General features: G+C 44.3%; 1 protein-coding gene across 1 annotated transcript; it reads right to left on the minus strand.

The window, feature by feature from the left end:
• Positions 1–2573: 2573 nt before the first annotated feature.
• On the minus strand, positions 2574–8832 carry LOC128772669 (uncharacterized). Its single transcript, XM_053888584.1, has 6 exons — positions 8803–8832; positions 8644–8753; positions 8383–8419; positions 7996–8275; positions 4617–4707; positions 2574–2746 (listed from the first exon to the last, which is right to left on the minus strand). Exons 1-6 carry the CDS (start codon positions 8830–8832, stop codon positions 2662–2664), a joined length of 633 nt encoding a protein of 210 aa, XP_053744559.1. The 3' UTR covers positions 2574–2661.
• Between the last annotated feature and the right edge of the window lie 14284 nt (positions 8833–23116).

Raw genomic sequence — 23116 nt, forward strand, 5'->3', positions numbered from 1 at the left:
CTGCTGAGTATTTACATATGCCATTATGTACTATGACACTTCTCTCACTTAATTTAAATAAACAACCTGGCATGGTAGCTGTGATAAGTTCCATTTTACAAGTGAGGAAGCTGAGGCTCAGAGATGTTAAGTGACTGGATCAAAGTCACACAGCCAGTAAGTGGCAGAGCCAGGATTAGAACAGGGTGCCACACGTCAAAGCCCCAATTCCCTTCCCGCCCCCCACATCTTCGGAGTGAATGCCTAGTTGCCTCTGTTTTTCATTCTGGGCTCTCCCATCCATCTCTCACCTCCGGAGTGCGCCCCACTTCCCTCCCGCCCCCCCCCCCCCATGTTTTGTTTCACTGACGCAGGATCCCTCCCCCTCCCGTGTCTACTCCAGGCCTGGAGGCTGAGGACTGTCAGGGAGAGATGTGACTTCCTTCCTCTCTTGTTCCCCGGCTCAGCCCCCAACGAAGGGCAGACACCTGCTGAGTGACACCAATTTGCAGCCCTTCTCAAGTGTGAATGAGATTTCTAATAGGGTCGGTGGCCCACTGGCTTCAGGCTGGGTTAGGAATTAGAGAGAAATTTAAGAGGCAGGAAATGGGGGGAGAAGTGAGCTGGTTTGGAGGGGCTGAAGGAGCAGCTGAAGCAGTGACGGCAGCAGCCTCTGCTGAGAGTGAAACACTGATTTCTTCTGAGAGGTTAAGTTCTTTGCCAGAGGTCACACAGGTGGCAGAAGCGGGGCGAGCTCCACGAAGGGCTGCCTTTTTAGCGTTTCCTAAAGGACGACAACTCCCAACCCAGCTTAAGTGGGTAAGGTGCTCTCCTTCGTGTTAAGATTTTTCCAGCCTTTTCTGCCTCCCCGAGCTGCTGGGGAGCTAATCCTTCCCTTCTTTGGCAGGAGGACCCCAGGGTGCCTCGTGCCTGCTGTGTGGGTGAAGAAGAAGGGTGGGACTATGCCTGGAAAGGACCAGAGAAGGCATTTCGCATTGTCGCTTGAAAACTGTGTCTCCCCTGAGGGTCTCATCACAGGGACTTGACAACCACCTTGGAGGAGGTTGCCCCATACGCAGAGGCATGAAGAGGGGCTGGGAAATGTTTTGCTGCTCCCCAAGCACAGCTACCTGCCCCCCCAAGTTTTGCCCTGGTGACGCCTCTGGACCCAGCAGCACCGAGGCAGATTCTGGGGGCCAATAGTTGCAAACACAGGAGTCCATTCTTTCAGGCCTGGGGGAGGCAGCAGACAAGCTGGAGATGAGCCAGGGGGCGGCGTGTTCTCCGTATTGCTAAGCCAGCGCACTCAGCGTGGTAGGTGCCTCCGTCCTAGGCACCTGCCCCTCTGTGCCCGCGCACATGGCGGCCCTCTCCTGACAAATACGACCCGGCCGTGGGTGCCCAGCGATAAACGGTCGTGGGGTGAACCCGTGATAACAGAGGGGGATGCTCTCTCCTTGCCCTTTAGGGGTGCGGAAACAGCCCAGCGCTCCCGAGGACAGACACCCCCATCCCCGCACCCCACCCCATGCTTCTCAGCTCACACTAACATCTGTCCTTGTTTCTGGAAGAGTCGGCCTGAGGGTGTGCTGCCCTGGGAGTGCTCGGGGCGGTTCCCGAAGGTGTTTTCCAGGACATAGAGAAAGCACAAAAAGAACATTGGAAGGAGAGCCAGAAATGGGGGCGCGGCCCTGCCCCCCCCCCCCCCCCCCCCCCCCCCGCTGCGGTGGCCAGCACCATGAGGCAGACTGGGACTTGTTGTTGGGTGCAGCGAAACAACAACAAAATCACTAGTCTTCCAGATGGGGCGAGCCGCTCCAAGCCCTCACCCAGGCCTGTTCCGCAGGTGACTTCCGGCGCTCCTGCAGGGGGGTGGGGGGACCGCTCTCCGCCAGGCTCCCACCGCCAAGCGCGCCCCCTCCCACCACCCCTCCCCCACCTCCGAAGTCTCCGGAGCCTCTGCTCAGAGTGAGGAGGGACGGGAACGTCCCTGTATTCTCTTTCTTGCCTCCAGAGTGTTTTATTTTCTAGAATGAACTGAAATCCCTGCTTTAATAATAAAGAGATCTTATTTAGTAAAGGGAGGCAGGCGGGCAGCTCATTTCTCTACCTTTCTTCGTTAATCACAAAGCGTTGTGTTATCATGGTGATTGGAGATGAGGAAAAAGGAAGGACTCCAGGTAATGGTGACCCCTCTCTATCAGGTTCCCCCCCTCTCCCCAAGCCCTGCAGGTCTACAGTCAAGGCCCATGGTGAAAACCCTCCCAGGGCTTGCTGAGCCACAGCTCAGAATGAAGTGGGGCTGAGGCTTTGGGCAAGCAGTATAGACAAGAGAGGAAAAGGGGAACCGGTTGTGGGCAGGGGGGGAGGATGGCTTCTCAGCCCAGGGTCCCCTTCCTCCTAGGTCCAGTGCTGGGCTCCCCAGGGAATTGCCCCAGCCCACCTCGGGGCACTGATGGAGGGAAGGCTAGCCACCGCCCCCATGCCTAGCCCAGCGCACTCCCCCCCCCCCCCCCATGCCTAGCCCAGACTCTAATTGCACTGGCAGGGCGTATCTGCTTTTTAATTGGCAAAAGCCACAATATCCTGGTGGCTCAGAGAGCACCGCCCTGATTTTATTTCTGCAGCAGCTGGGGGATAATTACCCTTCCCTGTCGGTGCTGCTTTCAATTGTTTCTCTTTCTAATTGAGACGTCTTCCTCTGTAGCCCAGCTCTCCAACCTTCAGTTTGTTCTCTCCAGTCTCTCCATCCGGAACGGGGCAGGACCTGCTTGGAGACACAGAGGGGGGACATGGAGAAGACTGGCAGTGCCCAGCTCCGAGGCCCAAGGCCTTCCAGCTGTTAGCCCTAGGCAGGTGAGCCTGAGAAAACCCCAAGCTCTTCTGTGGAGGGTACAGGGGAGAGATAGCCCTCCCCAGGAGGCTGTTGAGACCCCCCTTTTCTCCACTCCCCAGTGGGGTGCTTGCTCTGGGACTCTAAGCTACAAGGGGCTGAGGAACCCCACCCCCAGCATCTAACCCATCAAGGAAGAGAAAGGGATTTGTTGTCATTAATCTCTTAATAATGGCCTCATGTCTCTTTGGCACTGTTGAAAGAGGTTTGGTACATCATCCTTAGCATAGTTTCAGAGACAAAGATCTGAGTGCTAATATTAGAGAACAAGGCTAAGTAACATACAAGATGTTAACTGAAAGGGTACTCCTAGGAAAAACAGGCCTTTCTCAGGGAGTTCCCAGGTAAACTTCTGGTGGTAATAGATAAAGCTAAAAAATTTACAGAGAGAGCTTGGAGAGAATCCTAGCAGATCCCTGGACATTGACATTCAGGACTGTCCAGTCTAGCCCTGTGAGCAACCCTGACCTAAAGCCACCAAGTGGCTGTCCTGTGATCAGCTCAACATGAGAACAGGGGCTTTTGCTCATTATTATATTCCAGTGCCTACCACACAGTCTGGCTCATGCAACTGGTTAGCAAAGAGGCAAAATTCAGAGACAGTTGATCATGAGTGTGAATAGACTCATTTTCATTGGCCTTTTCCTTGCAGAACTAATGAAAATGGACTTGAAGCCCTGTTTTCCTAAATTCTTTAACTCTGGGCTCTTTCTGGATTGGGTGAAGATGTAAATAGAGGGGTGGCTGGCTGGCTCAATCGTGGAGCATGCAACTCTTGATCTCGGGGTCACGAGTTCAGGCCCCACACTGGGCATAGAGATTACTTTAAAAAAATAAAATGAAAAATACTTTATTTAAAAAAAGATGCAAATAGCAAAGGAGGCTGTTACAGTCTAAGAGAAATGTACCTTGAAACCATGACCTGCCCTTGAGCCCCCCATCTCCCTCTCCCCACTTCTAGTTTCTTTCCTCTGAATTTAGAGTCATTGCCTTGGCAACGCTTGTTTCCATGGTTTCCTCCGTGACAATGATCCCCAAACCCCTCCTCTCTCTTTCCTCCTGACAGCAATGGGTGATAGGGATCCTCCGTGTGGCCACTCCATGTAACCATGGTAACGATGAGCTGAGCCTTCGTGTATCTTTTGTGAAGAGAGCTAGGGAATAGAAGCTTTTGGAAAGGACAGTTGGGGGAGGGTCCAGGGCTAGAACTGCCCTTGTCATAAAGAGGAAGTTAAGGGACTTGTCTTGATACTAGCCTGTAGGATTCAGTTCAAACATTGTTGAGACTCTATTTTAAGCATGACAAAGTTCCAGGGAAACAAAGGTATACAAAACATAGCCCCTAATATTGAAGGGCTTATAGTCTAGTGCTGGGGCTCATGATGCTACTGAAACTCTGGCACTAGTGGCCCACAGATGGGGCCACTAAAGGAGGTGGCCCTTGAGAGCACTATCACGGTCAAGCATTTGTCCATTCCAAACATTCCCTCCAGCCAAGAACCAAGAAAAGACTGGCCAGGGGGATCAGTACTCACATTAAACCTTCTTCCAAACTGCCATCAGAGTTTCTGTCTTGGAAAGGGTGGAATTTTAATGCCCCTTTCTTTTGCAGAAGTGTAGGCTAATGGCAGAATCCTTAAATAGGACTATTTGGTGCAGGGAGAAAGAAAAACACAGACCTGCCCAACTCCAGTGCCACAAGGGGCTGGAATGATCTCCATTTCCAGGGATCACCATCACCTACCTGCCACAGGCCTTCCTGGGAAGTGATGTGTCTGCTCTTACACTGAATTGGAGGGTCATCATCTCCATCCATCCAGATTTTTTACTTGTCACTGAAAATGCAAGACAAAGGACCAGCTCTGAAAAATTAAAGTAGAAAATCAAACAAAACTACCAGGGGCACCAAAGTTGGACAGAATGAATCCAAAAGCTATGATGTATGTTGATCATGTAGGTAACAGCTCTTCCCTCCTCTAGCTTCCCATCCTCGCCCCTGACAGTTTCCCTAAATCCCTAAAGGTGGGAACCAATTCTGAACTTCTAGGAGAAATCACAAAAATTCCCTGGACCCTTGGTATGCTGATACCAGTCACATGCACTGATGTGGAAAGATGATCAAGGTACATTTTTAAATAAAAAGAAAAGTGCATAGAACAACGTACTTTGTGTTCAAGTAAGCTACAAATAACTAGGTAGCAAAATTTGCTCTTGCAAGTGAAATGCAATCTGGATTAGCCAAAGTTCTTGGGTCCTAGAACTCTGAATTCCATCCTTTGCTACTGGAAGAAACTAAGGCAGATTCAAATATTCTAGGTACCCTGTTCACTCAGCTAGTCAGAAAAGGATAAATGGCATCCTCTGATTGGTTGACAAAGCAATGCAAACTAACCAATGAAATAATGCTTCTCCTTTCCTGGCCAATAAGATCTCAGTTCTCTTCTTGAAAGGAAAGCAGACCCTTTGTCCATAAAGAAAATGAGCAGAAAAGGAATAATAATTAAAAAACAAAACAAAACAAAACACTGTTGCCATGGGGCTATGGGACATTATTGATGTGATCAATGATAGCTGCCCTAGAGAATTCACAAAGGAGGTACTTCTTTGGGAAGAAAAGTACAAAAAGCAGACCAGCTGTCTGGTCTGTATTAAAAAGAAGTTTCTATAGTAACATGTGAGGGGAAAGAATTTTAATGTAAATCTCCAAACTAGCCAGTCAACGGAGAGTAATTTTGACCTTCAATTTAGATTGAAGTTATAATGACTAATTTTTTTTTTTTATATTAGCAATGTGTGAAGGAAAAGGCAAGGAAGAGAAAATGAAGTGTGTGTTTACTGATGCAGGGCATCACAGATATTGATAGGATATTTCCTGTCTGAAACAGAGATCTCCCTGTTGTCAAATCATAGCTCAGTTTAAAACCAGGTTTTATTTTGGAAAGGGAAAGTTCAAGGTTCTGAAGGAAAAGTATTCTAGGTGAAATAGTCCACAGAACACAAGTTGTCCTATTAACTTACTAGTGATGTCCCTTTAAATCATTCTGAGACTGTTACAACTGCCTTTGGGAAAGGATGGGTAAAATGATTTCCCAAAGATATTGCAAATGAACACAGGTGGGCAAAGCCGACAGATGAAACACGGAATCAGTGTTTGTCAATCAAGGGAAGGGAAAAAAGATCAGAGGATTGGAAATATTAAGTGCTGATTTGCTCACTATGAAGGCAGGCTGGAGAGGGCATAAAGGGAAGAGAATCTTGAAGAATCAAATGCAGGTGGAACACTAGTGGAAATTTGCTAAGAGGGCTGCCTTTCTACCAACCTGTGCTGTGTGGTCTGTGGGGAGAAGTGAGAAGACAGGGTGATCTAGAATTCAGTTTCCCTCTCATGGAGGAGTTGTCTAGGGAGGAAGGAACCACTGCCAAGCCAAGGAGAAACCCTCTCTTTGTACCGGAAACACCTTTGGATAATTTCTCTGAGTTCCTTGAATTCATCCATGAAGAACAAATATGTTTCACTCATTTAAAGGGAAAAAAAGAGGGGGGAGGAAGATTGGCCCCTCCGTCTAAGGGACTAAATGAAAGAGAGAGAGAGAAAGAAATCCCTAATTGCAAATCCCAGAGAAATGGCAGGGTAGGATATGATTACCTCAGTGAAGGGGGTGGGGGAGAGAGTGGAAAGTGTTGCCTTGGAGAAAGGTAGCTGCTTCACTGTGAACCTTGACTTAAAAAGAAAAATTCACCTTCCAGGATTTCCTCTTAAACCCCTGAGATCTTACAGGACCGGTTGTGTCTCCCATCCAGCACGGGGAAGGCAGGGGCTCTCCAGCAGATAATTTAAAGAATCCAGGTGCTCAAGGATAATCAGTGACCCAAACCCCTCCACTCACTGTAACCAAGGCAACAGGAGGCTGGGGCTGGTTGCCTGGCAACTACACTAGGGCCTCGGTCCTGTCCCCTCCTCCCCCATCTCCGTTAGCCCTTTTGTGATAGTGTCTTCCCCTCCGTGGCTTTTTTCCTCCTTGGCAAAAGAGTCATCCTGCTCCTCTTGCAAAGGGCACTCTGGGCTCCTTTGGTTAAAACTGAGGACCTTGATGTGCATTTTGCACAGGTTTCACCTACCCAGATATTCAGATTCAGATTAAATAGGCTTTCTTACCTCGGCCTCAATATCTCAAATCTCCCCCCACCGCATCCCTTCATTCACCCGTGTTAGGGCATTCGGAGATTGTGGAGTGAGAGAGAAGGAAGAAGTGGGGGTGGGCGGGGGCGAGAGAGAGAAGACGGCTTGGATGTAGCGATATGTCACAACACAACAGTGCCGGGGGTTTCCGGTAGATCGACTTTCTAGCTTGCCCCTGAACTCACCATTTCCAGGCGCGCCTCTTTTCGCTTAGGCACCCTCCCGGCAACTTTGCACCAAGTTGTATTCCAACTGCTCTTCGCGAAGGGGGGATAGAATGCCCTCCCAGAATCTGACACCTAACCTCCTGGAGAAATGGGAAAGGTGATTCCCCCCCACCTCTCGGCGAACCCTGCCTCATCTCCTGGCCTCCACCGTGTGGGGTCTGAGGAATTTAGCTCAAGCTGAGTCGGGCTGGGAAGCCGAGTGGCGCGCGGGAACCCACTCCAGGGGCTCTCCGGCCCGGGCGCTGTCCAGCCTCTGGTGCTGAAGCTGGAGGCTCGGATGCACCGTTCAGGGGCTCTGGAGACTCTCCAGCTGCCGGATTCTGACCCCTGAGGCCGGAACCCGAAGGGTAGACACCCTTTGCGGGGGGGGGGGGGGGGGGGGAAGGCGAGACTAGGACGTGTCTGCAACAGAAATGCTTTTTCGGCAGACCGGGCTGCCTCTGAGGCGGAATCCCCTGCGCCTCTCCCTTCCCTTCCCCGAATTAGTGTAATTCGCCGCAATCGCGGCGTGTAGAAAGAGCCCCTTGCCCTGGGGTAATTATCCAGTGGCCTCCCGGCAATCCCCACGTTTTCCCCTTGGGCACTGGGTTGCCTGAGCGTCGGCAGGCAGAATCCCGGGACTCCTGGCGCTCAGATCTGGTGGCGGGCAAGGCTGCGAAGGGAAGTCTGGAACACCGAACCCCGCCGCTTTTCTGCATGTAACAGGTCTGCTGCACCTGCACTCTGAAGGGCGATCAGAGTCGAGACCGGGTCACTGTAGGGTGGGCTTGGGGAGACCGGCTTCGGAGAGAGCGCACTCCCAAGGCTGATGCTGCCCTTCGCCGAGCGGACGCCTGACTCAGCCTGACAAGCCAACGTCGCCGTCGCCGGGCTGGTGGGTGCGAGAACGAAACGCCCCCGCAACTCTAGGGGCCGCAGCACTCCGCAGGAGCGCTCAGCTGCCGGGGTGCGGAGCCGCCTCCACCTTCCCAGGCGCCCTGGCCGCGTTCCTGCCTCCTGCTGAATTTGTCAGCAAGCACGGCACCTGTGGCAGATGCTGAGCCCACCGGCCCCCCTCCTCCGGCCCTAGGAAGCAGCCCCGGGCTCAGCCTCGCGCATCTCACCTCCGGTCGGGGGCTCCTCCAGTCCCGAGTCCTGGCCCTGAGGGGGAGGATTGGACCGCGGACACTGATCGGGGTTTTTACCTGACTTGGGTCGCCACCGCCAGGAAGGAAGACAGAGTGCGCTCCACTTCTTTCTCGAAGAAAGCCCCCTCCCCACCCCGCCTTCGGCTCGTCGCTTCTTCCCCAAGAACTGCGGAGCAGGGTCGGGCTGGGTGGGGGGAGGTTGGGGTTTGAGGAAGGTATTTTGTGAAGCACCCCTACTTGCCTCTCTCGGACAATCTGTTCTGTCCCAAGCGGTGGTCGCGCCGCCAGGGCGGGAGGCAGGTCAGCAGTCGCTCCAGGTGCTCCGGGCGCAGACACAGTCGCCAGGGCTGCGGGGGCCAGGGGAGAACAGCTGCTTTAAAGCCGAGACCAACCCACAGGTGGCCTGTCAGGGCCACGGACGTCCATGACGTCATCCAGAGGACGAGTGGAGAAGGGAAGTTGGTGGTGCTGGGGGTGGTCACCGCGCTTCACATCAAAAGTCCCCTGTGGCCATGGCAACAGCTCGCGGAGGCCCGAGCACCGGCAGCCCGCCCGCCCCCTTTTCTGTCTCTTGCCTCGCTGTTGGGCTCCGGAATCCCGGGATCCCGCGCTCCGCTGCGGTAGAAAGTTGGGGGGGGGGCGGTGTCCGGCTTTAGTGCAGAAGCCAACCTTTCCCGCCCCGGACGAGGCCCTAGAGCTAGTCCCGGGTCCAGCTCTCTGTCCTCACCCCTGTTCCGCGGTCCTGGCTGATGAGCAGGTGAGCAGAGGGGCCGCCTGGCTTCAGGGAGACTCCCAGAGGGAGATCACGCAGAAACTTTCATTTCCACAGGGACATTCCGCATCCGTCCCCTTCCCTCCCACCGCCCCACCTTGGCAGGTCGACCCCCGGCCACCTGACCACAGACAGATTGTCCTTCCTGAATTCAAGAATGTGATCGCTCACCCTTGTCACCCACTCTTTCACCGACACTCGTGCCTGAGTGAGCACACCCAGGGAGCGCCCACACAGATCCACCTGCCCGCATCCTCATCGGTGCACGGATAAACCAAGGCTCCATTGCTGCAGAGAGCAGCCGAACGGATGAGAAAGTAGCAAATCCACCACGGAGCCAGCGTGCATCTAGGGTTTCATGCTTGTGCACGAGTGTCGGTTGAAAGAGTGGGTGACAAGGGTGAGCGATCACATTCTTGAATTCAGGAAGGACAATCTGTCTGTGGTCAGGTGGACGGGGGGTCGAACCTGCCAAGGTTGGGGCGGTGGGAGGGGAAGGGGACGGATGCGGAATGTCCCTGTGGAAATGAAAGTTTCTGCGTGATCTCCCTCTGGGAGTCTCCCTGAAGCCAGGCGGCCCACCGAGGCCATTAATCATCAGCCATTTCCTTTTTTTTTTTTAATAGTAAAGAGGAAAGTGAAATATTTTTGTCCCCTTCTCACCTGCTCACTTCCTTAATGTCACCTGTCAGGACGTGTAATCATGTGAGTTTTCTTCCCCCTGTGTCCAGCAGGAGCTGGTAAGGGCTTCACTCAGGCTGAAATTCTTGCTTCACTACTTGCCGGCTGGTGCCCTGCAGGTGCAACCTTTGACTGACAACAGACATCCGTGCTTCCTACATTCAGACAACACGGGGCGTAAGGTATGTCCTGCTAATAAGGTTGGTTTTTCTTTTTCCTCTTACATTTTCACATTTCAAAATATTCAGGTGTCGGAAACACTTAAAATTTATATTGTTCGTTGATCACCATCCAGTCACAAGAAGACAACTACTGTATGATTCTGCTCACATGAAGTACCCAGAGTAGTCAGATTCATAGAAACAGAAAGTAGAATGGTTGGTTGCCAGGGCAGGGGGAGGGGGGTGAAGAATTATTGTTTAATGGGTGCAGAGTTTCAGTTTTGCAAGACGAAAGAGGACTGTGAATGGACAATGGTATAGTAGCACAACAGTGTGATATATTTCATCTTGCTGAACTGTACATGGTGAATTTCATATTACATGCATTTTACCACAATTTAAAAAAATATTTTAAAGAAGGTGGTTAGTTATATTGTCTAGCAAACTTTGAGTTGTTCTGTTCGGAGGCAAAAAAAAAAAAAAAAAAAAAGACTCAGGAGGACAAATGCTAATCGTCGCTGCATTTGTTTTCAATGATTTGTTCAACAAATATTTAGGGGTGCCTGGCTCGCTCAGTCAGTAGAGTATCTCACTCCTGTTCAACAAATATTTGTGGAGTACATGGTATATACTGGACAGTACACTGGAGCCAGAAACACAAAGGTAGTGGGATAATCAGTAAAGTCTAAGAAAAAATATACTTAACTTTTGGTAAGTTCTTCAAAAGAAGGAATAAGAACCATGATGAAAGAATAGGTGATCATTTTTTAAAAAGGTGGATTAAGGGCACCTGGGTGGCTCAGTCAATTAAGCGTCTGACTTCACCTAAGGTCATGATCTCGTGGTTCATGGGTTCGAGCCTTGCATCGGGGTCTGTGCTGACAGCTCAGAGACTGGAGCCTGATTCAGATTCTGTGTCTCCCTGTCTCTCTGCCCCTCCCCAACTCATGCTCTGTCTCTCTGTCTCTCTGTCTCTCTCTCTCTCTCAAAAGTAACATTAAAAAAAATTTATACAAAAAAACGCAGATTAGAGAGAGAGAATTTTTTAAATGAGATTTAATGGATAGATTCAACAACAGATTACCTCAGCAGAAGACAGAATTAGTAAACTCTTTGATAGTGCCAAAAAACCCTCTTGAATTTAGCAAGTAGATAAATTTATAGAAAATAAAAAAGAGATATTAAGAGGCAAGAATGAGTAAATGAGAAGGCCTAAGGTATTTCTATTAGCTATTCTAGAAGGAGAAAATAGAAGAGGGAGAGAGGCAGTATTAGAAGGGAAAATGCCTAAGAAAGTTCTGGAATTGATTAACAAACAAAAGTAAAATACTCTTTCAGTTAAATCCACTAGTTCTGAGGGGAATAAATAAAAATAAATTTATACCTAGAAACCTAATAGTGAACTTACAGAAAATCAAACACAAAAAGAATTGTTTTTATTTTTACCTAGCTACAGTTAAGGTCAAAATTTTCAAAGTGCTACAGGGAAATAAGTGTCAACTCAGAATTCTAGACCCAATTAAACAATTCAAGAGTAAATTTGGCTTTTTAAAATTTTTTAAAGATTTTTTTTATTTTTAAATAATCTTCACACCTAATGTGGGACTGGAACCCATAACCCCAAGATCAAGAGTCACACACTCCACCCACCAAGCCAGCCAGATGCCCTGAGTGTAAATTTGAAAGAAAGACTACTTTAAAGAACCTAAAACTGGGTGGGAGGGAGGAGAGGGTGGGTGATGGGCATTGAGGAGGGCACCTGTTGGGATGAGCACTGGGTGTTGTATGGAAACCAATTTGAAAATAAATTTCATATTAAAAAAAAAAAGAACCTAAAACTATAGAGCATTTTACAGTTTTTTTTCTTTTTCCTCTTTTTTTAAACAATTTTTTTAATGTTTATTTCTCAGAGAGAGAGCAAGAAAGAGAGAGACTGAACACGAGTGGAGGAGGGGCAGAGAGAGAGGGAGACACAGAATCTGAAGCAGGTTCCAGGCTCTGAGCTGTCACCACAAAGCCTGATGTGGGGCTCGAACTCATGAACCAGGAGATCATGACCTGAGCCCAAGTCGGACACTTAACCGACTGAGCCACCCAGGGGTCCCTAACAGTTTTTTTCATTGCGAGAGCCACAAAAGAATGGGCTTGGATAATAAAAGTATCGAAGCCAAAAGGAAGGAATGAGATGAAAGAAGCCATGATGACAACTGGAGATTAGACAATATGTTGACAAAGCCAAAGAGCACTGACTACAAAATACAGCAATAATAATTTCTAATTTGGAAGGTGGAACCAAAATCTGAAAATAAATCTCAAGATACTGTGAAGAATGAATAGGACCGCATGGAAAATGGAAGGGTAGCTACAGATTCTAAGAGTTTGACATTTCTTGTCTTATTCCAGTACATTTTATTATTAGCTTGATATCATGCTAAATCAAATGTGTGTTAATGTATTAAGAAAGCAGCTAAAATGATAGAAATTATAGGTTTAACTTCCCGACCAGCAGAGGAAAGAGGATAAGACGGTAGAAACTCTTAATATTACTAATCACAGTAAATTTAAGAGTACTGCATCTTCCAGCTAAAAGACAGACATTTTCAGACGGCTTTAAAAATTCAGCTGTTGCAAGAGACATACATAGTCACACAAATATAGAACCGTTGAAAGTCAAGAGTTGAGGAAAAAGTCTATGTAGCCAATATCAACTAAAACAAACCTGGTGTAAAAACTAATGTAGAATTTAAAGCAAAAAGTATTACATGAGGCATGACTTAATGATTTTAATGATAGGAAGTAATTGGTCAGGAAAATATAATTGAATTGGTGAATCTTCTTTTTTTTTTTTAACGTTTATTTATTTTTGAGACAGAGAGAGACACAGCATGAACAGGGGAGGGGCAGAGAGAGAGGGAAACACAGAATCGGAAGCAGGCTCCAGTCTCTGAGCCATCAGCCCAGAGCCCGACGCGGGGCTCGAACTTGCGGACTGCGAGATCGTGACCTGAGCTGAAGTCGGACGCTTAACCGACTGAGCCACCCAGGCTCCCCTGAATTGGTGAATCTTTAACAAAATCTACCATGCTCTGCCCTAAAATGCATAGGACATCAAGTTCAGATGGTTATGCTTGCAAATTCTGCCATAACTTTGAGGAACAAAATTTCTCTATATTACAGAACAAACTTGACCATGAAAAAAGAAAGAAGAAGAGAAAAGAAAAGGAACAACAACATCACAAGAAATATGGGAAATAAATGTATAGAGCAATCTAATTTATAAACATAGGTGTAGAAAGTCAATTTTTAGTCAGCCAAATTTATATAATAAGAAGGTAAATTTTATTCTACGTGTTAAGAATTTTTAACATTTGGAAAATCTATTTATGTAACTTCATTCAACTTTCATAGATGAAAAGGAAAACATCTTATGAGCAATGAATACATCTAGAAGCACTTGATAAAATTCAGTATTGATTTAAGAGAAAACTTTTTAGTCAACCTTGAATGAAAAGATATTACTACTCCTTAATAAAGCGTATCTACTCACAGCTAGCATTACATGTAACACTGAAGTATGAGAAGCATTCTCTTTGAAGACAGGAATATGACTGTAATCAACATAGTACTGGATTGCACCATGAAAATGACCAAACTGTCCCCATTTCAGAGTATAGGATCATTTAGATAGAAAATGGAAGAGCATCTACAGACATGCTATGAACTAATAAGTTTGTTTGCTATAGTATTATTGTCAAAAATCAACAGCACAATTGAGAAAAATCAATGAAACTGAAAGTTGATTCCTTGAAAAGATCATTAAAATTAACAATTCTCTAGCTAGGCTGACTACGAAAAAGAGAGAAGGTTCGAATTACTAAAATCAGGAGTGAAACATTATTATTTTTATTAACATTATTATTAACCTTACCGAAATTTTAAAAAACATTATAATAGTATGGACAACTGTATGTCAACAAATTAGATAACCCAAATGACACTGGAGAATTCCTAGAAGCACACAAATTACCAAAACTAACTCAAGAAGAAATAGAAAATCTGAACAGACCATAACAAGAGACCAAATCAGTAATCAAAAAACTTCTCACAAAGGAAAGCCCAGAACCAGATGGCTTCACTGTTGAATTCTACCAAACGTTTCAAGAATTAATACCAATCTTTTGCAAAGTCTTCCAAATAAAAAATAGAGGAGGATGGAGTGTTTCCAAACTCATTCTCTGAGGCTATTATTACTCTGACATCAAAACCAGACAAAGATATCATAAGAAAACTATAGACCAAAAGCCCTTATGAATATAGATGCAAAAATCCTCCACAAAATACTAGAAAACCATATCCAGCAATATATTAAGAGGATTATACACCATGGTCAAGAGGGATTTATTCCAGGAATGCAAGAAATCAAAATAATATCCCATATTGATCAAATAAAGGATGAAACCCATAAGATCAACTCGATAGACATGAAAAATCTTTGGGCACAATTCCACACCACTTCATGATAAAAACTCCCAACAATCTAAGAATAGAAAGGAACTTCCTCAACCTGATAAAAGGCAACTACAGAAGATCCACAGCTAACGTCACATTTAATGGTGAGAGACTGAAAGCTTTCTTCCTTAGATCAGGAGCAAGATGAGGAAGTACACTCTCACCATTTATATTCAATGTTGTGTTGGAGTTTCTATTCAGGGCTATTCAGCAAGACAAAGAAATCAAAGGATTAGAAAGGAAGAAGTAAAACTTCTTTATCTGCAGATGACATGGTCTTTTGTATGGAAAAGTCTAAGGAATCTACATGCACACACCAACATTAGCATAATGAACAGATTCAGCAAGCTCACAAAATATCAATATACAAAAATCACTTCTATTTCTAGCAGTGAACAATCCAAAACTGATATTAAAGGGAACAATTCCACCTGCGATAGCATCGAAAAGAATAAAATACTTAGGAATAAATTTAATGAGACATGTGTGGAACTTGTACAACTGAAAACTGCAAAGCGTTGCTGAAAGGAATTTAAAAGTCTAGGTAAGTAGAAAAATATCCAATGTTCATGTATTGGAATAATTAATATTGTTAAAATGGCAGTACTGTCCGACTTGGTCTATAGATGCAACATACTCCTTATCAAAATTCCAGCTGTGTTTTGTGTTGTTGTTTTTGCAGAAAGTGATATGCTGATCCTCATAATCATATGGAAATACAAGGGACCCGCAATAGCCAAAACACTCTTGAAAAGGAAGAACAAAGTTGGAAGGACTCATACTTTGCAGTTTCAAAACTTATGGCAAAACTCCCATAATCAAGACATTATAAAGATAAATATAAATCAAGGGAATAAAATTGAGGGTCCAGAAGTAATTCCATACATTTATCATCTGTGATTTTCAACAAAGGTCTCAAGATAATTCAATGGAAGAAAGAAAGTTTCTTTAATAAATGGATTTGGGGAGCACCTGGATGGCTCAGTTAGCTGGTGTCCAACTCTTGGTTTTGGCTCTGGTTATGATTCCAGGGTTATGGGATCGAGCCCTGTGTCAGGCTCCATGCTGAGCATGCTGAGTTTGGAGCCTGCTTCAGATTCTCTCTCTCTCCCTCTGGAGCTCTCCCCTGCTCATTCAGAATAACAAGGAATAAATCTCATAATGATAGAGCACTCATTGAGGAGATCCTAAAATTTTATTGAAGGATATGAAAGAAGATGTAAGTAAATGGAGAGACATGATGTGTTTGTGGATATGGCAATGACATTACAATGTTAATTTTCCTAAATTAATTTATAAATTTATTGCAATTCTAATAAAAAGCCAGGAGATTTTCTTGTGTGAACTTAACAAACTGATCTTAAATTTTATATGAAGATGGCCAAGAATATGAGGATTAAGGAGGGAGACTTCTCTATCAAATATCAAGGTTTATAATGAAGCTATAGTAATGAGTACTGTGTGGAACAGGCAGAGAAATGTTAAAATCAGCTAACTGAATAGAATAGAGAGCTCAGAAACAGACCTACGGGTATATGGAAAACTGGTCTACGGGCATTTGGCAGTTGGAACATTTATATGAAAACATTTATAAGGAAAATAAAATAAAAGTAGTTTCTAACCTCATACCATACCCTAAAATAATTTACATTTGGAAGTAAAAGTAAAAATGTGGTAAAGTTTTGGAAAAAATAGGAAAATATATAGAAACATATCTTTATGATTTCATGACAGTGAATGATTTCTTTTTCTTTTTTTAAAAAAATTTTTAATGTTTATTTTTGAGAGAGAGGGAGACAGAGCATGAGCAGGGGAGGGGCCGAGAGAGAGGGAGATAGAATCTGAAGCAGGCTCCAGGCTACAAGCTGTCCCCACAGAGCCGATGCAGAACTCGAATTCACGAGGTGTGAGATCGTGACCTGAGCCGAAGTCGGACGCTTAACCGACTGAGCCACCCAGGCACACAGACAATGAATGATTTCTTAAACAAGACCCAAAAGCACAAATAAAAAAGAAAAAAATTCAATAACATTTACCTTTGAAATTTTAGTAGAGGCAAAATATGTCAACTAAGTTAAAATCAATTTAAAAATTGGGAGAACATATTTGCAAAGTGTATCATCAGTAAGGAATTAATATCTAGAATCCCTCAAGAACTTGTATAAATAAGTAAGAAAAAGATAAAAAAAATATTGAAAACTGAGCAAAGAACATAACCAGGCAATTCATAGAAAAGGGCCCTCCACAAGCCCCTGGGTGGCTCAGTTGGTTAAGCATCCAACTCTTGATTTCAGTTCAGGTCAAGATCTCACAGTTGTGAGATCAAGCCCCACGTTGGAGCATGGAGCCTGCTTGGGATTCTCTTTCTCCCTCGCTCCCTGCTCCTCTCCCTCATTTTCTCTCTCTCAAAATCAATCAATCAATCAATCAATCAACTTTTTTTTTTAAGGAAAAGGGCACTCCAATGGCCAATAAACTTATGAAAGATGCCCAAACTGACTAGTCATGAGGGTAATGCAATGAAAACAATTAAAACAACCAATCACACCCATCAAATTGGAAAATTAACCAGAGTAATAATTCCAGGTGTTGGTGAAGATATGGGGAGACAGGAATTTTTAGACACTTGTTGGAGGTATAAATTGCCATAGTCACTTTGGAGAGTAATTTAGCAACATCTAATAAATTTGAAGGTGTGTCTATCCTTCAACCCAACAACTCTCCTTCTAGGTACATACTCTAGAGAAATTCTCATACTTGGTCACAAGGAAGCATGAGAAAAATGGTCACTGCAGCACCGTTTGAAGAGTAAGACATAAGGGTGTCTGGCTGGCTCAGTTGGGAGACCATGGAACCCTTGATCTTGGAAGCAACTTAAAAATCCATCAGTAGGAGAATGGATAAGTAAGCTGTGGCCTATTTGTGTAATGAAATACTAGCTCAGTAAAAAAAAAAATACATAGATCAATTAATTTATAACTCCATATTTATCATCTTGGATGTCTAGAAAACTTGTTCAGGGAGAAAAGCAAGTTACAAAAAGATTCAGAAGCTATAAAGTGAATATCAGAAGTAAAGCATACGTAATGCCATAGATTATCATGACCAAATATAGGTGCGGTAAATGCTTAATAACAGACAGAAGGATGGGTTTATTTATTTATTTGAAATTTATTGTGAAATTGGTTTCCATACAACACCCAGTGCTCATCCCAACAGGTGCCCTCCTCAGTACCCATCACCCACCCTCCCCTCCCTCCCACCCCCCAGGATGGGTTTAATAACACAACTTTAGGATGGCAATCACCTCTAGCAAGGAAGAGAGGAAGTGTATCTGTATCATTTTTTAAAAGATTTTATTTTTTTTAAGTGATCTCTACACCCAATGTGGGGCTTCAACTCATAACCCTGAGGTTAAGAGTGGCATGGTCCACTGCTTGGGCCAGCCAGACGCCCCTGTATCATTTTCTTTCTGATTTAAAAGCATCTGAGGCAAGCAGGTTAAAAGTTGTTAAAACCAGGAAATAGATAAGTGGCTATCTTCTGTATTTTCTGTATTATACATATCTTTGAACTATTTAACAATTTGCTTTTAAAGTAGACACAATCCCTGCACAAGGTTGTTTGATGGTAGAAATTGATGTTTGATTTTTGGGGAACCGTTCAGTTCCTGGGTCAGAAATTCTCTTTCCTCAGATGAGAATGGTGACCCTTCTTTTGCTACCTGATAGGGTTTTGGTGAGCATCAGATACACCCACACTCAAGAGAGCACTTGGAAAACTATAAATTCTGCTTAATGCTGATACTATTGTTATCACATAAAATGAAATGGCAAAAACATAATTAGCTAAGAACGGCTCAGTCTGAGATTTACAGTTAGAGCACACACTAATTTTGAATTAGGTTATAGATAAAGAGAAGGTACTCCATTTCCCCTTCATGTTTCCCCAGGGTGTTCTAAGCAGTGCAGATAACGGCTGCTTTCCCAGGGAGGCAGGTGAGAAGGTCCTGCGCTTAACTGTAAGCATAAATCACTCCTTTGGCAATCTACCAGACCATCTATCAGAGGGGCCTTTTAGTGGAAAATGCCAGAGGCAGCAATCGAAGCCAGCTCTTAGAAGTGATTAGTTAGTCACAGAGGGGAGTCATTGGAGAGAGGATACAGGTGCATTCTTGGCATTCTTGGGACAGGGAGGCCAGCAACACTTGCCTGTGAGCAGCTCAATCTCTCCCACCTTTGGGCAAGAAACCAACTGCTTCTGATTCGCATTATTATTACTAAAATGATCTCAGCCTTTTAGGTAGATTGGGAGAAACCAGTTTCCTGGACAAATCTCAGTAAAATCGTTGTTTTCCCATCATCAGGTGGAAATCTTGTTAAGCGCTCCAAGGAGCTTGGTTTTACGGGTTTGTGTTCCACAGCCCCTGGCACCTTAGCTGGGATTTCATTCTAAAATAACATTTCCTCTACAAAGTCTTCTAGCTCCACGCACTTGGGCTCAATGACCTTCATGAGCTTTTGCCTCAAGGAGGCCCAGGGGTGAACTGCAGGACGTTTACATATAATCTCTTAGTTGACCTACAAGATGAAGTGGGGACTCCTTCTGTAACTACCAAGAGCCCCATCCAACCATTCAGAATTTGTATTAAATGTAAAAGTTTTTGAAAATAGATTTTACATTTGAGGGCACTTTTAGGTTCATAGCAGACTTGAGCAGAAGGTACACGGTGTTCACTGATCTCCCCTGCGTCCACATGCACAGCCTCCTCTCTAGCCACATTCCCCACCAGAGGGGCCGTTTGTTACAACTGATGAACCTACACTGACACGTTACTAACACCCAAAGTTCATAGTTTACGTTAGGGTTTATTCTTGGTGTTGTATACTCTGTGTTGTACGTTTTGACAAATGCATAATGACCTGCATTATAGTATCCCAAAGAATAGTTTCACTGCCCTAAAAATCCTCTGTGCTCTGCCTGTTCATTTCTCCCTCCCCGCCGACCGCTAGTCTTTCTACTGTCCCCACAATTCTGCCTTTTCCAGAATGTCAGATATATGTAGAGCTTTCAGGTTGGCTTCTTTATATATGCAATATGCATTTCCGTTTCCTCTGTGTCTTTTTAAATGTTTATTTATCTCTTTCGAAAGAGAGAGAAAGAGAGAGAGAGCCAGGGAGGGGAAGGGGGGGGTAGAGAGAATCCCAAGCAGGCTCCAAACTGTCAGCACAGAGCCCGATGTGGGGCTGGAACTCATGAACCATGAGATCATGACCTGAGCTGAAATCAAGAGTCTGTTGCTTAACCGACTGAGCCACCCAGGTACCCCTCCTCCATGTCTTTTTATGGCTCGATAGCTTGTTTCTTTCTAGGGCTGAATTATACTATTCCACTGTCTGGATGTGCCACAGTTTATCCATTCACTACTGAAGGACATCCTGATTGCTTCCAAGTTTTGGCAACTAGAATAAAACTGCTTTAAATGCCTGTATGCAGGTTTGTGGGGATATAAGTTTTCAACTCATTTGGGTACATATCAAAGAGCATGATTGCTAGATCTTAAGGTGAGTGCATGTTTCATTTTGTAAAAAACCACCAAACTATTTTCAACCAGTGGCTCCGTATTTTGCATTCCCACCAGCCACGAATGAGAGTTCCCGTTGCTCCCATATCCTCACCAGCCTTTAGTGTTGTCAGCGTTCCAGATTTTAGCCATTCAAAGAGATGTGTATTAGTATCTTATTTTTGTTTAAAAAATTTTTTTTAACGTTTATTTATTTTTGAGACAGAGAGAGACAGAGCATGAATGGGGGAGGGTCAGAGAGAGAGGGAGACACAGAATCTGAAACAGGCGCCAGGCTCTGAGCCATCAGCACAGAGCCCGACACGGGGCTCGAACTCGCGAACCGTGAGATCATGACCTGAGCCGAAGTCAGACGCTCAACTGACTGAGCCACCCAGGCGTCCTTATTTTTGTTTTGATTTGCATTTCCCTAATGGCATACAATGGGGACATATTTCCATATGCTTATTGGTCATCTGTGTATCTTCTTTGATAAGGTGTCTGCTCAGGTTTTCCCTTTTCTTATTACAAAAATTTTTTGTTTGAAAGAGAGAGTGCAAGCAGGAGAGGGGCAGAGGGAGAGAGAGGGAAAGAATCTTAAGCAGCCTCCATGCCCAGCACGGAGCCTGACGCAGGGCTCAATCTCACCACCGTGCGATCATGACCTGAGCCAAAATCAAGAGTCAGACGCTCCACCGACTGAGTCACTCAGGCGCCTCTCCTTTTCTTATTTTTGAGTCCCAATAGTTCACTTATATTTTGAATATACAGATATTTATCAGACATTTAGAAAATATTTGTCAGATGTTTCTTTTACAAATATTTTCTTTCAGTCTGTGATTTGTCTTCCCATTCTCTTGACAGTATTTTTGGCACAGGAGAACATTTTAACTTTAATGAAGTCCAGCTGATCAATTATTTCTCATAGGGATCATGCCTTTGGTGTTGTGAGAAAGTTTTCACCCTGCCCAAGGCCATCTAGGTTTCCCCTGTGTGATCTTCCAGCAGCTTTATAGCTTTGTGTTTTACACTTAGGTCTAGCATTAATTTTTGTGAAGCTTATAAGGTCTGTGTCTAGATTCACTCATGTGAACGTCCAGTTGATACAGCACCATTTGCTGGGAAAACAAAACAAAACAACAACAACAAAAACCCTACTTCTATCTTTACAATCAAATAAAACTCCCAGTAGGCTGAGTCATTTTCTGAAATTATAACATTGCTCACCAAACAGAGATACCAAAGGAGCATTTTCAGCTCTTTTCCTTTTCTGTTTATTACGTTTTATCAACCTCCCTTCTGCTCCTTCCTTCCTTCCTTCTTTCCTTCCTTCCTTCCTATTTTTAAATAATTTTAGACTTACAGAAAAGTTGCAAAAATAAAAGGGAGAATTAATGTATATCTCTTAGTCAGCTTCCCCTGATGTCAACTACTTATATAACCACAAGGCAGTTACCAAGGCCAGAAAATTAACATCTTTACAATACTACTAATAAAACTACAGACTTTATTTGAATTTTGCAAGTTTTCCTACAAATGCCCCTTTTTCTTATTCTAGAATCTCACATTGTGTTTGGTTGCCCTATCTCCCCAGTCTTCTTGGATCTGTGGTGGTTCCTCATTCTTTCCTTGACTCTCACATCCTTGACACTTTGGAAGAGCATTGGTCAATAACTTTGTGGAATATCTCTCCATTTGACTTTGTGTGGTGTTTTCTCATTGACTGGACTGAGGCCATGCATTCCTGGGAAGAATCCTCCAGAAGAGGTCGTGTGTCCTTCTCAGTGGATTCTATCTGAAGGTACATGACGTTTTCTTATTACTGATGATGTTAACAAAGCAGTGTCTGCCAGATTTCTCCACTATAAAGTTATTTTTCCCTTTGTAATTGATAAATATCTTGGGAGAGCTACTTTGAAATGATGCTAATATCTCTTTCTTCTCAAACTTTTGTCCCCTGATTTTAGCCTCTATCTTGTCTGCAACAAGTATTATTACAGACACATTATTTCTTAAAACATTTTTTAAATTATTTATTTATTTTGAGAGAGAAAGAGCAGGGGAGGGGCAGAGAGAGAGAGAGAGAGAGAGAGAGAGAGAGAGAATCCCTAGCAGTCTCTGTGCTGTCAGCACAAAACCTGACACAGGACTTGAACCCACGAACTGTGAGTTCATGACCTGAGCCCAAGTCAGATGCTCAACCAACTGAGCCCCCCAGGTGCCCCCTAGTGAGTCTTCTTTCTATAATTCAGTGTAGTCTTGTTTTGCAATTAAATTTATTTTATGTGCAATGGAATATCGCATCATATGTTTTAACAGCCATTTCTTAAATTCCTTTTCCTGTGAATTCATGGTTCATATCCCTTGGACATTTTTCTCTTGGGCTAGTAGTCTTTATTCTTTTTGGTTTATGAAAGATGTTTATATATTAGGAAATTAGCCCTTGGTGATATAAGTTGCAAATATCCTTTCCTAGTTCATGATTTGATTTTGCTGATTGTAGTTTTTGTCATATAGACAAATTTTTTTTTTAAATTTTTTTTAACTTTTAGTAGTTGAATGTATTAGTCTTTGGGGTTTCTGAAGGTTGTGTTATATTTAGAAGGCCCTTTCCTATGCCAAGATTATATTTTAATTACTCATAATTTGTCTAGTGTTTGTTTACATTTAAATCTTTAAACCAGTTGGTTGTCTTTCATTTCTAAATACATCGTAATTTGATTTTTTCCTTTTCTTTCTTTGAGTATTTAGGAGAATATTTTAATTATGTTTTTAAAACTTTTTAATGTTTATTTATTTTTGAGAGAGAGAGAGAGAGACAGAGACAGAGACAGAGACAGAATCTGAAGCAGGCTCCAGGCTCTGAGCCATCAGCACAGAGCCTGAGGTGGGGCTTGAACCCACGAACTGTGAGATCATGACCTGAGCCGAAGTTGGACGGTTAACTGACTGAGCCACCCAGGTGCCCCTGTATTTTAATTATTTTTCTAGGCAGATAATGTTTTAGTTGTCCTTTTAATATTA

This window comes from Panthera pardus, unplaced genomic scaffold (assembly GCF_024362965.1).
Source record: "Panthera pardus isolate Hobbes unplaced genomic scaffold, ASM2436296v1 HiC_scaffold_23, whole genome shotgun sequence".
Lineage (NCBI taxonomy): Eukaryota > Metazoa > Chordata > Mammalia > Carnivora > Felidae > Panthera > Panthera pardus.

Bases quoted from the DNA above. Each gene is read 5' to 3' on its own strand.
- LOC128772669 (XM_053888584.1), bottom strand. From the start codon at position 8,832: ATGGACGTCCGTGGCCCTGACAGGCCACCT. The intron at 8,276-8,382 runs GTGAGATGCGCG...CAAATTCAGCAG, and splicing joins GGAGGAGCCCCCGACCGGAG to GAGGCAGGAACGCGGCCAGG. The intron at 4,708-7,995 runs GTGCAGCAGACC...TTGCATTTTCAG, and splicing joins GATCGCCCTTCAGAGTGCAG to TGACAAGTAAAAAATCTGGA.